This window comes from Bombus terrestris, chromosome 16 (assembly GCF_910591885.1).
Source record: "Bombus terrestris chromosome 16, iyBomTerr1.2, whole genome shotgun sequence".
Taxonomy (NCBI): domain Eukaryota; kingdom Metazoa; phylum Arthropoda; class Insecta; order Hymenoptera; family Apidae; genus Bombus; species Bombus terrestris.
The window spans coordinates 6,602,594-6,617,917 of NC_063284.1; the positions used below are offsets into that span (position 1 = coordinate 6,602,594).

The window sequence follows — 15,324 nt, forward strand, 5'->3', positions numbered from 1 at the left end:
TTTAAAAATTGGTACATCTATATTTAATAAATTTTGAATTTTATTTTCTTTAAAACTAAGGATTCTATGAACAATTGTTATTCTACATTTCCAATTTGTTTTTTCACGTACAATCATCTTTTCGCAGATACTATATTATAAAAAAGCCTTATAGCCATTTTTAGCACCAAAATATCAATCAAAAAGTAATTGTGAACTTTGGCGCTAGCTGCATCGCATTATAAATAAACGCTGTTGTGTGGAATACACAGGCATGTGAAAAAATTTCCATAACCTATAAGGTATTCCCGCGCGAAAGTTCATAGATCCTAAAGTGTTTGATATGAAACTATGCTTATCACTGTTATGTATACTAGTATATACACATATCGGTGATGTTTATCCTCTATTGCTCTTGTATTTTGAGCTCTAAGCTTGAATATCTGATACACATAAGCTGGTTAATTTTTCGCTGGAGTTCAACTTCAGGAAGCGGTGGGGATAACAGATAACACAGACAACACGGCCACATTCTAACAAGATACCACTGTATTTCCAGGTAGTATTGGCTATGCTTTTGAATAATTAATGTAATGTAGATTCCTATGATAACATATACGCGTGCTAAACAACAATGTTTAGCATGCAAATTATATGTTGTACTTTTGATGTTTCCAACAATTCAGTGATTATTCGTTATTGAATTTTTTATTTTTGAGATTAATTTTTGCTAAATTTAACGTATTTCATTTGTTAAAAGTTATTTTAATGTATACGAATTTATAAGTAACAGATTGTTCAAATTTATGAATGTATTTCATTTATCTTAATGAAAAATTAGTCAAACATGCAACACTTTGTTTATAATAAAGTTTTATAAGCATGTTTGAGAAAATAATACCATACATTTTTTAAAAATAATTATTTGCATAAGTATTTTTTGTTATTTTTAAATATATATAGCGAATTAAATGCGATACAAAATTAACATTTATAGATATCTTAATTTTTTTCTAAATTTTTACGATATTTGTTAAATACTCTAAAATAATTTGATATATATTAGATATACTATTATGTAGGCTTGTTTATATAAAACTACTGTGAGTTACTCTCATTGAAAAGAGAAAAATAACAATATTTATAACATTACACTTGTTGAGGTTTATATTATATTTATATTTATAGAATAAGAAATTTATTTATTTATTCCTATATTTTTATAATGTTAAAAATTTTACTTTAAGGAAGTGTTAAAAATAATATTTAAGCTTATAAAATGTTATTCCATTCAAAATTTTTAATTCTAACCTTAAAAAGTTACATTTTGTTTTTGACAGATCTGTAAGTTTAAATTCATTTTTATCAAGAGAACTTTAATAATTTATTAAAATAGGTATGCAATAAAAACATAAAAATGAAAATGCTTGCTATAATAACATAATTTCATAAATTCTTTGTCACTCCTTTTATTCTGACTGGAAGCAAATTGGTGTAAATGAAATATTTTTTAAATTTTATTTGTAGTTATACAAAAGCATTTAGATATTCAGGGAATGTATATCAAAGCAAGAAAAATAATTCTAATTATTCCTATGCATAGAGTATAAAAAAATATCATGGCTTTCACAGATGGATACCTGCAGCTATGGAGATTTGAAAAATGAATCTTGGTCTTAAATTTCAAGGTTAAATTTTTATTTTATTCATATACATTTGTTGTAAAAAAGAAATTATACAACAGTTAATTATGTCTACAAGACTATAAGTTAAAGTTCTTGTGCTAATGTTATTGCATAAATTAGCTGCTATAAATAAATGTATTTGCTATATGCTTTTAGTTAATTTGTAGAAATGTATTATTATGATTTATATTTTGTGGTATGTATTATTATTCAACACTTATGGTCAGAAATATTAATTATTTGATCAATATTATTTTTGTATGATGTTTGCACATAGAACAATTTATCAAGTAATATTCATAAATATTACAAATTTTGAGCTTGTTTTTGTGAATTTTAAAGTTGAAATAAATTGTAAAAATGACTGCTGAATACATTTGCACTGATTCAAATGCTTAAATTTAGCTATGAAAGCTGATGAATATTTTTGTTATGCTTTATACATTTTGTATATTAATTTCATCAAGAGAGATTTAATTTTTAGTTCAGTCTTCCTAATTAATTTTATAAATATTACAGGATATCCTGCTAAATGGAGCAGGTTAAGGAGATACCAGAATTGCTTCATTGCAATCACTCTCATAACATATTACAAAACTTAATGCTTAGAGATTTGGGATTTTTATATTACAATTGCTATAAAACTACAAGGCGTACATTAGAATCAGCAGCTGAAATGAAATTAGTTGGAAAAAAGCATAGAGAATTGGTAATTATAGAATTATTGCTCTATAGAAAGATATAACTATTATTCTTATAGAACTATTTAATATCATCTCATCTATTACTTTAATTCTTTTTAGGAATATGATCTGCCAGGATATCCTAAAGCAACATTTTTAATGGTTTTCAGTCCTGATGGGTAAGATACTAATTATTAAGCAATTTTTTGTTGCAAATTAATTTATTCTATTAAATTTTAGCACTAAAATAGCATCAGCCCATGGAAATCACAGTGTTTATATTACTGATGTAGCAACTAGAAAAAACATTAAAATTCTTTCTGGTCATCCACGCACTCCATGGTGTATTGCATTTCATCCCTCTTCTAGTTACTTACTAGCATCTGGTTGTCTTGGTGGTCAAGTACGGGTTTGGGATTTAAGGGTTAGTAGCTTTATTTCACTATAAGAATAAACTATTGGACATCTGAAAGTCTTAATCATAAGAAAGATAATCTTGGGTCATAATGTCCCAATAATTTCTTTACTCCTACCTCAATTATTTGACCAGTCTTATTACTGGTATTTTTTGTATAAGAGTATTTACAAGTTATAAAATGTTATACTATTTATACTATTTATTTACAACATATTTTATGGGAATAGGATGATAGCAAGGTTTGGAATGTGAAATGTCATACAGTTATAGCTTCTCTTGCCTTCCATCCATCCGAAAAATTACTTGTTATAGCAACAAATAATGAAATACACTTTTGGGATTGGAGTCAACCTGAACCCTTTGCAGTAATATCTACAAAGACTAGAATTGAAAAAGTAAGGTAAGTTATGGTACATTGTGTATTATAAAGTAAATTATAAACTATAAATTTTGATAAATACTAGATAAAGTAAATCAAATTTATATAAATTTGATATTTGTGAAAATATCAGTTTCCTTTTATATTTTAAAAATATAATTTAAAAATATTTCCTATATTATTATTTCCTCTATTATTCTGTCTCCTGATATTAAAAAGTATATACTTCTGTAATATTTGTAGTGTGCCTATTATATAAAAACTACTGATCTATAATAATAAGATCTAAGATTTACGTTTATTTTATATTTGCCAGAATCAGACGTAGTTATATTAGATTATATGTTTCAGATATGTAGCTTTTGACAATTTAGGAAAGAAATTAATCACAGGCATTGGAAATAATTATGTAAGAGAATCAAGAATACTCAGGTATGTATGATATACATATCACTAGATGTTCTTTAACATATTACTAATGGAATTTTATTATTTTTTTTTAATTATGCAGATCCCGTTTAAGGCATGGGAGAACGACTCGTGATAGTCAAGTACCAAGTAACCAAACTGATCAAAATGAAGCGATTCAATCGTTTAGAACCATGGGATCCGAACCTTCACACAGTACTCAATCGAATTTACGCGGTAGTGTATCAGTAGATAATGAAGAAACCTCCATACTACAATATATCTATAATTCAAGGCGGCGAACAGGAAGAGGAAGAAGGGACTTGAATCTTCCATATGATGAAGAAGAAAGACCTTCTTCGGGTAAGTAATGATACAAAAAATTTAGAGTTCCAATTAGAATTTTCTTTGTGACTTAGAAATCGTGGTATGTTATTTATAAGACTAATTAGAACGAAGCATATTTGAATACTTACTTATTGTTAAGAAATTGTGGAAAATAATGCTGAGGAAATAATTTGTACATAATGTGTCTTTTAGAAGATTTTAATTCAAAATTTCTGTAAAAATATTTTAGGTAGAAAAACATACTTCTAAGTAAAAATAGTTTTGAAAATTATTCCCTTATTATTTTAGTCTTAATGCTAAAAAAATAAAATGAGTTTATACGTTTATCAAACAAAAAATGTTTTTTATCATCATCTAATATGTATCTGCTACTTAATTAATTTATAGTTCTGATGCACCTTATACTTTTACATGCACCTTCAGACAGTGATTATGGGTTTCGTTATATAAAAACAGAACTAATAGGATTTATATGCAATGAAATATTAAATTTTTTAGAAGATGTCTCAGCAGTAGTGTTAAACTTCTCAGGAATCTCCAGTTATCGTGTACAAGCATGGGACTTCTCTAAGGGGGAAATACCTGATATTACAAACTGTAAATATTATTATCACTATTATATTCAATATTTGAAGTAGAGTAATTTATTCATAAAGTACTTCTTATATTATAGCTGAAAAAAATATTGTTATACACAAGTGTAAAATACGTAATGACGCTAGCGTAAATATTTCTTCGGATGGAAAACTATTGGCAACATGCTTTATGGGAGCTGCAGGTGAGCAACTTTTTAAGATTAATGTATGAATGCATTATGTGTATATTATTTTGATATTATAACATATATTTATATCACATATTACAGTCTCACACAACATTATTTTTAGGAGTTTACAGTTTACAATGGGAAACGTTAGGAGAAGAAATTTATTGGGCGGAAGTATATAATTCTGTGGTTTCTGTATCAATTTCGCCAACACAGGAGCATCTTTTAGTAGGTCTAGCAAGGAGTGCTATTGGAAAGGAATATACTATGGCTATTATTTACAGACTAACACATAAACAATCTGAAAATAACAAACCACGTATGCAAGATTTGGACTTTAATAATCTAGCGAAATATTTACATTTCATGAGTAAAAGGAACACTATGTTGTGGGTTAGAGATATACTACAAAATAATCAATCAAATGGAGGACATACAAGCATAAATTGTATCAGATGGGCACCACAACCTGGCCAAGGTTTAATTTATGCTACTAACACTGGCCGGTTAGCTGTTCTTCATTAATGTAATTATAATGCTATTGTAAAAATAGAAATTCGACGCTGTATTAATATGATTATTTTATCGAAAAACAATTGTGTACGAAGACAGAAGTTTATTGTTACATGTCTTTCAAGGGATATATTATCAGAAACATAATGAAATTTACTATTAAGTCGCCAATATTATACATTTCGACAAGCAATTTAATATAATGCTGTAATTTAAATATCGGCTTTATTTTTATTTTATTATTTAATTTTTGTTTGATTTCAATATTATTTTCATTTTTAAATCCTTTTGTGTAGATGATTTTTTCATTTCCAATATTACAAAAAGACTAATGTATTAGTATTAACTAATATTAGTATATATTTGTTGAAAGTAAAAAGCGCAGGATACTTGAATGGAAGATTTATAAATAAATTCATATATATTTTTAAAGAGTTTTCTAATTTTATTACTTTAATAAACATTTAAATATAAAAAGAAATAAATTTAAGTAAATATTTTAATATACGATAACTAGTAGGTTGTTGTATAAATTGTTAATTTTCCTACTAACGATAATGAAAGTATTCTTTTATATAATATTTATAATACCATATCTGATGAGTAAATATAAATGAATTGTTATTACTGTCACATTCAATATATCGTAATAGATGAAATTCCTTATACAGAATAATGACTTAAACCACTACTGGCCATGAAAAAAGCCCCTTATTTGGCTTTGTCCTCCTCTAGATCTATTAGAGATCAACAGATCTATTATCATCTCTTTCCGTTTCTATCTCATTCTTAAAGCTATAGGCGAGTAGGTTGTATTACAAGTTTTCCAAGCTATGGTGTAAGTTGAACAAGACTGACTTAATTTGTACGTATGTAACTTGTATACAGATGGAATTATTTATTTACAACAAATAAGAATAAAAGGTATAGAATTATTTACAAAAATTTTTAAATAATAAAGCTTATAAAAAGCATTAACAAATATTGTTAAATTATTAATAATGCATGTTTGAAACTATTTTCTAGAAATTATATACGTGTATAGCATAATTAACAAAATAGAAATGTATATTAATGAAAAGAAGTACGTATAATTTCATAATTATCAATATGTATGTAACTTAATTCCGGATTCGGAATATAAATAATTTTGATATTATTTTAAATAAACAATTACACAGTCAACTTGCGAAAATTAACCATCATCATATAATAGACTGTGCAGTAATTCAGGAGTCTCTGGTTGTTTTAAGCAAAGTGGTACTTTGTCTTGTACATTTGTAGAATATTTATTTTGTCCTAATTGGCCAAGATCGCGATCCAGAATTGTTTCAATTTCCTCATCAATATATAAAGAATTTTCATATATTTTTGAGGCATACGAACTACTCTGCTCTGTAGAATTTATAGTTTCGTTTATCGTATTTTGCAATTCGATTTCTGACATGTTAACTGTATGGAAATTATTTAACGTTGTAGGTATATCACAGTCAACTATTTGATCATTGTATTGAGTCTGTCTTCTTATTTCAGTTACAGAACTATGCATTTGGTGATACTTCACCTGATGCACTTTTAAATTACCAGTTTGAGAGAATGTTTTTAAACAGAAAGTACAATGATATGGTCTTTCACCAGTGTGGCATCTTGAATGCCTTTGTAACTTATATTTTGTTACAAATTGCTTACCACATTCAGGACATGTAAATGAATTGCTTTCCATTTGCAGATTTTGATTATTAACGGACTGTTCCATGTCTATATGAAAATTTATCATATGAGATTTCAAAGAAACTTTATAACGAAATGATTGATGACAATTTGCACATTGAAATAGTTTCTTTCCTTCATGTCTTTCTTTATGCTTCATTAAGATTTCTTGTTGATTGAATGACATTTTACAAATCTAAAAAAATGTTACTATTTTACTAAAATACAAAAAGATTTTTATAATCTCTTAATGTGTTCAATGTATTCAATTTTTATTTATTTAAATAAACTAAATAATTACGAACATTACAAACAAAAGGTCTTTGTCCAGTATGAATACGTTTATGCCTGTTTAAATGTGATTGACATCTAAAACTTTTAGCACATATTGGGCATGTACTTTTCTTTACTCCCTGCTTGTTTAAGATATTTTTTGGTAGTGTATCACTTTGTTTCAACTGGTATAACATATCCTGTAAATATAATACTGATATATTTATCAAAAATAAAAAATATTTGTGATGTAATAATTAATCTATAATTAAATAGAATACTTTTTGCATTAAATGAGCTATTTTGAAGTCATTTTTTAAAATCTTCAGTCAAAAATCTGTTGAAATTATATGATTAATATTTTGTGCACATATTATTGATATGAAACTTCAATTTAAAAGATGCGGAAATCAATTTTCTTAATTTAAATTATTTTACATTTAAAGCAGAATTATACATTTAATTACAAATAGTTAAAAATCATTTTATACTTCTGCAAAATCAATTTCCAAAGATGGGGCTGCAAGTTGTTTCTGCACATTAGCTACCATCAAACAGAACTCATCAAATACATATATCTTTTGTTCGCAATCACTACAAACATATTTGGAAAATGCATCAGAGTTTGAAATATTTATCACCTGTAACAAAAAGGTATAAAAATAAATTCTTAAAAAATTATACTTTACAGAAAGTATATTTGAATTATACCTCTTTAGAGAAATATTTATTTATAATAGACATTAGTACAATCCCTTTAACTTTGTCTGTAAACAAATCTGTGCCTTGTTGTTTTTCTTTTCCACAGAGGCGACATAGTCGTAAGTTTGTTTTATGCAACATCATTGTTCTTTTATCATATATACAGTTGTAATTTTCCAAATAATGAGTAAACAAATACTACGATTGTGTCACAAACCTTTTAAAGTGATACATACAATTATGTATATAATTTCATGTTTTTTATTAAAACATGTACTATCGTTATTAATTTAGAAGTTGCATGTGAGTTTTTAAACATCTTTTAGTACGTTGTTTTTCAACTTAACTGCATCTGTATACATGTATATACTGACAGATACAAACATAGTTAAAGTAAACGCATACCATTCAGTTTTCGTATAACTTAGGTTCTGTATATATGTAGCCATATAGGAACTACTTTAACAGGGGTTCTCAACAAAAACAACGTTACACATCCAAAGCTATAAATCGATTACGAAGAGAGAATTACAAGAAAAATCACTTCGTAATGATTTTCTAAAACAAAAAAAAAAGAAAACAGAGAGCATAAATATATTATATCGCTAAGAATTATTTTATAAATACTAATAGTATTTCGAAAATATGTATGAATATAAATTTAGTTTTATCACCGATATACATTTTTTTATTTGGGAGATTACAAATTGTATAGAGGAGATAAACAACTTTAATAAACAAATTGTAGGCTTTTAATTATTTAAAAATTATTCGATATTAGAGACTTTTATATGAAAAGAAAATTAGCTAATAGAACTATTGCGTAATAAAATTATTACGAATATATCTTATATTTCTTTATGCATACATATGTATTTTAAATTCGAATATTATTCAATATTTTTTATGAATTATTGTAAAAATTATATTAAAAAATATTAAAATTTTTATTTGATTAAATTTTAAATATAAAGAATGAATTTGTATATAAATATAAACATAATAAATATATGTTTTGTAAAAATATTTCTATTCATGTAAATAAATCACTTGAAAATTTATTAAAAAAAAAATTGGGGTCATAGAAACTACGTAATTATTTACTTCTAATGTGTATATGAATGAAATTATATTTAGAAAATATATTTGAAATGCAATATTTTCCTTTTTTATTTCTGTTTATTTCTGACAAATCTTAGAAGTTATAATATAAAATATAAATACAAATGCGTATCCCAAGACATTTTCTTAGATACAGTTTATTATTATAAAATATTAGTTTGTTAGAAGTTTATACGAAATATGAAGCAAGTTTGTATTGTATATGTTATATACATTATATATAAGATGCGCTAGAGTTAATCTTTTCGAATATCCCTTTGAAATGTATGACATACATACACACAGAAATACATCTCAGGGGGCACTCATTGTTAAACTTCTTACTTCGTAAATTACTTCTATATATATAAATTGTATTACTTAAATCTTATCAATTACAAAGTCTCTACTTATAAAAAATTTTCATCAAGGAAAGAACTTACACTACTATGGTCTCTTTTTAGTAAATGCATCTATTACTTTCCGGAATAATTATTAAATTCGTTATTATAACAAGTACTTATGGAATAAATTAAATTTCATAATATCATTATACATCATAAATTTAATTAATATACATCTTGCATGCTATGTAAATTTAGTTAAAACGAATAAAAAAGAAAATAATGTCTTTAGATATTAAGTAAGCACAGATAAAATATTAGGAACATTAGAAAATATAGAAAAGAAATAAAAGAAGAGTAATTGTAGTACATAATATGACACACTTTAATAATAGAATGCTTTATAATTAAAACGGATATCTGTTCTGAATATATTAAAGCAATCATATATAAGTCTATAGTAAGTGTATATAACTATGTATCACAATTCATTTCTTTAGAAGCATTACTGCAATATACCACAGAAGTATTATCTTGTAAACTAAGAAAAAAATCTTGAAACTGTTGTCAAAATGGAAGACTTGAAAGTTGATACCATTATACCATTTTCTTCCAAGTACAATATATTGTACTACAGATATTAACATCTTATTGACCATTGCATTGATACATTATACAAAGCAATGCATTATGAAATAGTAGCAGAACATAAATTAATATTCATTTATATAAATAATCTTTAGAAATAATAATTTAGAGGAATATATATTATACATATACAAATTATGTAGAATATTATACAGCAGTCAGGAGTAATAAATTTCATTAATAAATTTTAAATAAATAACAATTCAGTATTAATATTACAGTAGTCACACGCACACAACAAGGTGTCAATAAAATTACTTCATTTATAATACAACCTTATGAGAAGTACATAGACCAAGTGTATAGCAGTTTATCATAGGACGCAACCAGACTTCGAGATTGTCTTTACAATGCGATTCTATTTATAAAAATAGTTATACTAAAAATAGTTATGCATAAAAAACTGTAAATCTTAATTCTTTGGGAAATAAGAATATTCAAACAAACAAAACTTGTATTGCATATACTTTTTTGGCTACTTTGAAGCAAGTATTTGGCATGTCTTAATGCATTCATTTATTTACATTTCATCATTTCTCTGCTTACTTTTTTGTTTCATCTTTTATAATATATAAAACCAATCCATTTGTTGTAGTAAAAAATATATTTTTTTGTTTTTGTGTTCATAAATAAAAAAGTCCTTTTTAGGCAAAAGTGCAGATATGTTAATATTATCCTTATTTCAATACGCTATGAATGCCATTCAAAATTACTTATTTGCTATTACATTTTGGCATTATACAATTTCATATTAACACTTAGTTGTTATTTTCTAAATTTCCTTACAACAGTGTGCTCAATTTCTGATAGTAAAGTACAAAAATAAAAATAAATTGCAATTACTTTACAATGATGTATCTGAGATTCAATTAAAAATGTAGATTACTTTAATTTTTATAAAAACAATCGGTTACAATATTAATGTTACCTTACTGCTATTCTTTAACATTCATGTGATTTCAATCTGAGTATCAAATATTACCAAACTATTGTAAATAAATTAAGTGACTCGTTTAAATACATGCATCAATTTAATTACAATTTTTTTTACAAAATGGGTATAATTTAAAAGTATTCTTTACATGAGAACATTGCACAATAATAAACATAGTCTTTTTTCAGAAATTTAAAAAAACATAATACATTTCATTGGACTAATTCATCAAAACTTATTGCAACATTTATAGAACATATTAATTAATGAATGCAATAAAAGTTTTATATGTTCTTAGATATTTATATGTAACTCTGAAAGTAATTAAACAAAATATTGAAATTAAAATGTATTAAATTTTTTTGTGAAATATTAATTTTTATTTATATATTTTAAATTCTAATTTTAGTACTAATTTTACAAAGTTGTTAATTAAAAATGACTTTTACTAATTAATTGAATGTAATACTATCACCATTTGAGATAATCGAAAATTAATGCAAGTTGCATTTTGCTTATATAAATTGTATAATAAACAGGCTGATCTAAAAATTTTATTAAAATGCTGCAATTGCTACAAATTATTACTTCATTTTATTAATTATAAATCATCATAGACAAATTAATTATTAATATCTTTACACTAGTAATCAAAAGTTTTACAAACATAAATTTACATAATTTCTAACTTAACATTGATATATATAAATTGAAAGAGAAAGAGAAACAGTTGCGATTAAGATTTGTTTATATGTAAATGGCTGTTTCAAATAATATATTCTTTGTTATTTCTGTAGCTAATATATTTTTTGCTACTATGTCAGAGATAATTATACAAAAAGTAAAGGAATTCGTTAAAATATATTCTTGCCATATTATAATTTAAAAATTACAAATAATATAAATAAATTCATGCGTATATTTATAGAAATGAATTTTACTATTTTTCAAAACAAACATAAGCTCATTAATATCTTAATAAGACCAAAAAGTATAAGGCTATCAGTATATTTATCATCAGTAATACATTTTTTCAAAATATATAACATAGAAAATATGAAAGAAAGAGATTAATGATACTGATGTAACTAATATGAAATTAGCGATCGAAACAATATAATATTTATATAATTTTGTTTAGTTAAAATAAAGAAGAAAAATAATAGTTTTTAAATTGTTGAAGATTTTTATCATACAAGATGTATATAATCAATTATACATGATTAATAATATGTAATGAATTTTATCTGCACTTTAGAAGTGATAATCGACCAAATGATAAAAATTAATACAAATCATAAACGCAATTTACATTGAAAAAATTTGAAATTTTATATAATGTCTATGTTAATGCTATAAAATATACATTACTTCATATATTCATTGTATCTCGCACTAATGTTAATTTAAACTATATATGAACACAAATTTGAAAAAGTATTTGAATATAAAAAGGTACTTTACACATATCACGTTAATTAATAAGACTTTAACTTACAAATTCCTCAAATATATTTATTGAAATTATTCGGAATAAATTCTATTAAAATGCATAACATTAATGCACAGAAAATTTGATAAAACTAGATTCAAATTAATTTTTATAACGCGAAATATTTTCATCTTTGTCTATATCATTATTAACGAATTTGTTAGAAGTTTATCTATTAAATCATTTAATCAATTCATAACTATTTTGAATAGAAAGTAACTGACGTATATCACAATTTGTTCTTTTTAATCAAAGAAGTTAATTAAAGAATAAAAATTTTATTATTACTTTTACTTATGTAACATGTGAATAATTTGCTTTAATATATTAAGAGGTCCCCAATTAAAAAATTAATTTTCCCAGCAATTGTAGACAATTCTCAATAATTTTATTATTCGTATAAAACGTGAATTCAAATTGAAATCAAATTAGAAATATTTTCATAAAAACAAATTTTAACAATTGAAATATATATATAAATATTACAATATTTTATTATTGTACAAACTGAAACTATAAAAAATGTAGAACTGTGCAATCCGATCAAACAAACGTAATTAAAAAGGAATTGAACATTCGTTAAATAATGCTTATAAAACTTGTATTGCATTAAAATACTTAAGTAAAAGAATGTACATACAAATTATTGAGTAATAAAAATGATATGCTTATGAAAATTTGAAATTGATTAATACTATATTAGAAATAGGTCTGCAAACCTTTTTGTTGTTCACGTACCTTGATTGAGAATGTATGGATATAAGTAATGTACCTACTTATATCCAAAATTTAGGATAGAATGGCAATACTACGTCTAGGTCCACCTATGCATATGTTATCTAAACTTGACCATCTCTTAATACCAGTACGTAAAGCTTCAGCAGTAACTTTGTCTTCATAAACTCTGGACATAGCTTCCAATTTCTGAGCTTTTTCTTTACTGAGGGGTTCACTAGGGAATGTTAATTCGTTTGCTTCTGCGAGCGTGCGAAGATCAAAATAATATTTAGCATACACGCTTGAAGGAACGTTTATATTGAATTGTAGCATTTCCAAGAATTGCCTTTCTAATTCATTCCTAAATAAATATTAAATATTTAATAAAAAATATTTTGAATATATTTGAACATAACATAGATGTCAACTTACATATCTTCTACTGTAATATCTTTAAGAATTTGACAGTAATCTACATTCCATACAGCCTGATCATCCCAAACTTTTGATGCTAATAAAATAGCTCCAAGTACTATTCGTTTCCAATTGGCTGGTGTTATATCTATTTCTGCATAGGTAAGCAGACGTTCTAAGTAAACTAATGTTATGATGGCACATTCAGCTGTAAGTTGAGCAGCGTTAAACAATGTCCTCACAAATTTGTAAATTTGTTTATGTTCTGGATTCTGTTTATCATAATCTTCTGAAACACCCTCCCTCTATAAATGAGAGAGACATTATAAATATACTTTTAAACTGCATCTTGTAGAATAATTGATTTTTATACATTCATCTTTTTAAATTTTTGTGTAAAGGATATAAATTGTTGTATGTTGGACATAAACTAAAAAGCTATAGTGCTTTCCATATATTACATTGTACATCTTTTATCCTTTTGATCTAACAAATAATATATATATATATATAATTAGATTACCGTTAAGGGATGTAGTTTCTCATCAAATATATCAATCTGTCGCTGTGAGGTTCTGTTTTTTATGTGGTAATAAACAGCTAAGGCAACGCATTTTACTGTATTCTTAAGATTTGGTTGTGAAACAGTACTGTCATCTAAATATATTGTACTGCAACTACTACTCTTTTTTAAAGGCCTTATATCTGCAATTTGGTGCTGGCTTTTTTTTCTTACCATGCCATCTAAAAAAGATATATTTTTTAAACAAATTAATAAAAGAAATAATAATAATGCTCTAAAAATAAGTTCAGTCAGTATTTCCAAATAAGTCTACATACTTTCAATAGCTTGTTTCGATCGTTCCATAAAAATAGTACCAGCACAGGGGTGTAATGATGGATCTGAGTCCCAGTCTTCTGGTTCACGTTCGCTAATATGTTGTAAATTATTAACACTAATTCCACCTTCTGGTAAATGTTCCTCAAGACCTCGGGTAACACCTTCGGTCCCTAATTCCTTACGTCCAACTTGAGGACTGGAATAAACGCAGCAACTACTTTTATTTCCCATTCTTTCAAGAGACTCGTTGATGTCTCCACTCTGTTTCTACCTCCAGTTGAAAGTTCATAAAATATAAATCAGAGTATGATACTCGTTACTATGGTAATTATATGGATGGTATAATCTAAAATTTCTCACGGCACATCCTTCACATGATGCGTTTAGATGACAATCAGCTGGCAAAACTATTCGCGATATAAATATACATTCTTCTTTTACTTTCATCCACATGGATGCTTGAACGCATCCATATAATAATCAAGAAAAAAATATTTGCATCAATTTGCACACAGAAAATTACGATTGAAAATTTGAAGAACCACTTTAGAAATGATTGTAGCTAGTAATATGATAAACGTCTATTACATTGACAACGCCTTTAAGCACGGTTCATGCCGGTTGATTTATTTGTTTAAATCATCGGTCAGTCAAATTTCATTTCTGCTCGTGTATACGAGCTGTGATACTTTTTGTTCTCGTTGTACGTCATTCTCATTATTACGGAACATTTAATGGGAATATTCCAATACTTTTATGTGTTTATCGCACGCCTTAGTCTACTGTTTTGATATTGCATATTCATGCATAAAGTATAACGTGTATATACGGTAGAAAGGCTTGACTTCCAGTTTTAGCAAGTTTTACCTTGTATGAAAGTTATGTTTTCATTGGTTTTATGACAAAAAGTTTTCTATTTTCTATGAACATCCAGATTTCTTAATGTACCTACGTTATCATTGGTCGAAA

General features: G+C 25.6%; 3 protein-coding genes across 10 annotated transcripts; 1 reads left to right on the forward strand and 2 right to left on the reverse strand.

Moving 5' to 3' along the window:
- The first annotated feature begins 48 nt into the window (after positions 1-48).
- On the forward strand, positions 49-5,396 carry LOC100642424 (activating molecule in BECN1-regulated autophagy protein 1B). Of its 8 annotated transcripts, none has more exons than XM_048413199.1 (11): positions 49-538; positions 1,612-1,667; positions 2,184-2,373; positions 2,468-2,526; positions 2,588-2,771; positions 2,993-3,165; positions 3,496-3,576; positions 3,656-3,915; positions 4,399-4,497; positions 4,574-4,678; positions 4,788-5,396. In XM_048413199.1, exons 3-11 carry the CDS (start codon positions 2,197-2,199, stop codon positions 5,189-5,191), a joined length of 1,542 nt encoding a protein of 513 aa, XP_048269156.1. In that variant the 5' UTR covers positions 49-538; positions 1,612-1,667; positions 2,184-2,196; the 3' UTR covers positions 5,192-5,396. The 8 variants fall into 8 exon arrangements, with proteins under 8 accessions (XP_048269156.1, XP_012173194.1, XP_012173189.1 ...); XM_012317804.3 differs by lacking the exon at positions 1,612-1,667 and having other exon boundaries at positions 4,788-4,894; positions 4,951-5,030; XM_012317799.3 differs by lacking the exon at positions 1,612-1,667.
- LOC100643139 (gastrula zinc finger protein XlCGF58.1) lies at positions 4,987-8,337 on the reverse strand. The gene is made up of 4 exons (XM_003401750.4): positions 7,874-8,337; positions 7,654-7,803; positions 7,195-7,362; positions 4,987-7,085 (listed from the first exon to the last, which is right to left on the reverse strand). Exons 1-4 carry the CDS (start codon positions 8,006-8,008, stop codon positions 6,375-6,377), a joined length of 1,164 nt encoding a protein of 387 aa, XP_003401798.1. The 5' UTR covers positions 8,009-8,337; the 3' UTR covers positions 4,987-6,374.
- A 686-nt stretch (positions 8,338-9,023) lies between these two features.
- Positions 9,024-15,285, reverse strand: LOC100642904 (cyclin-Y). Its single transcript, XM_003401748.4, has 4 exons — positions 14,355-15,285; positions 14,038-14,258; positions 13,533-13,819; positions 9,024-13,461 (listed from the first exon to the last, which is right to left on the reverse strand). The coding sequence occupies exons 1-4, from the start codon at positions 14,584-14,586 to the stop codon at positions 13,173-13,175; spliced, it is 1,029 nt and encodes a 342-aa protein (XP_003401796.1). The 5' UTR covers positions 14,587-15,285; the 3' UTR covers positions 9,024-13,172.
- Between the last annotated feature and the right edge of the window lie 39 nt (positions 15,286-15,324).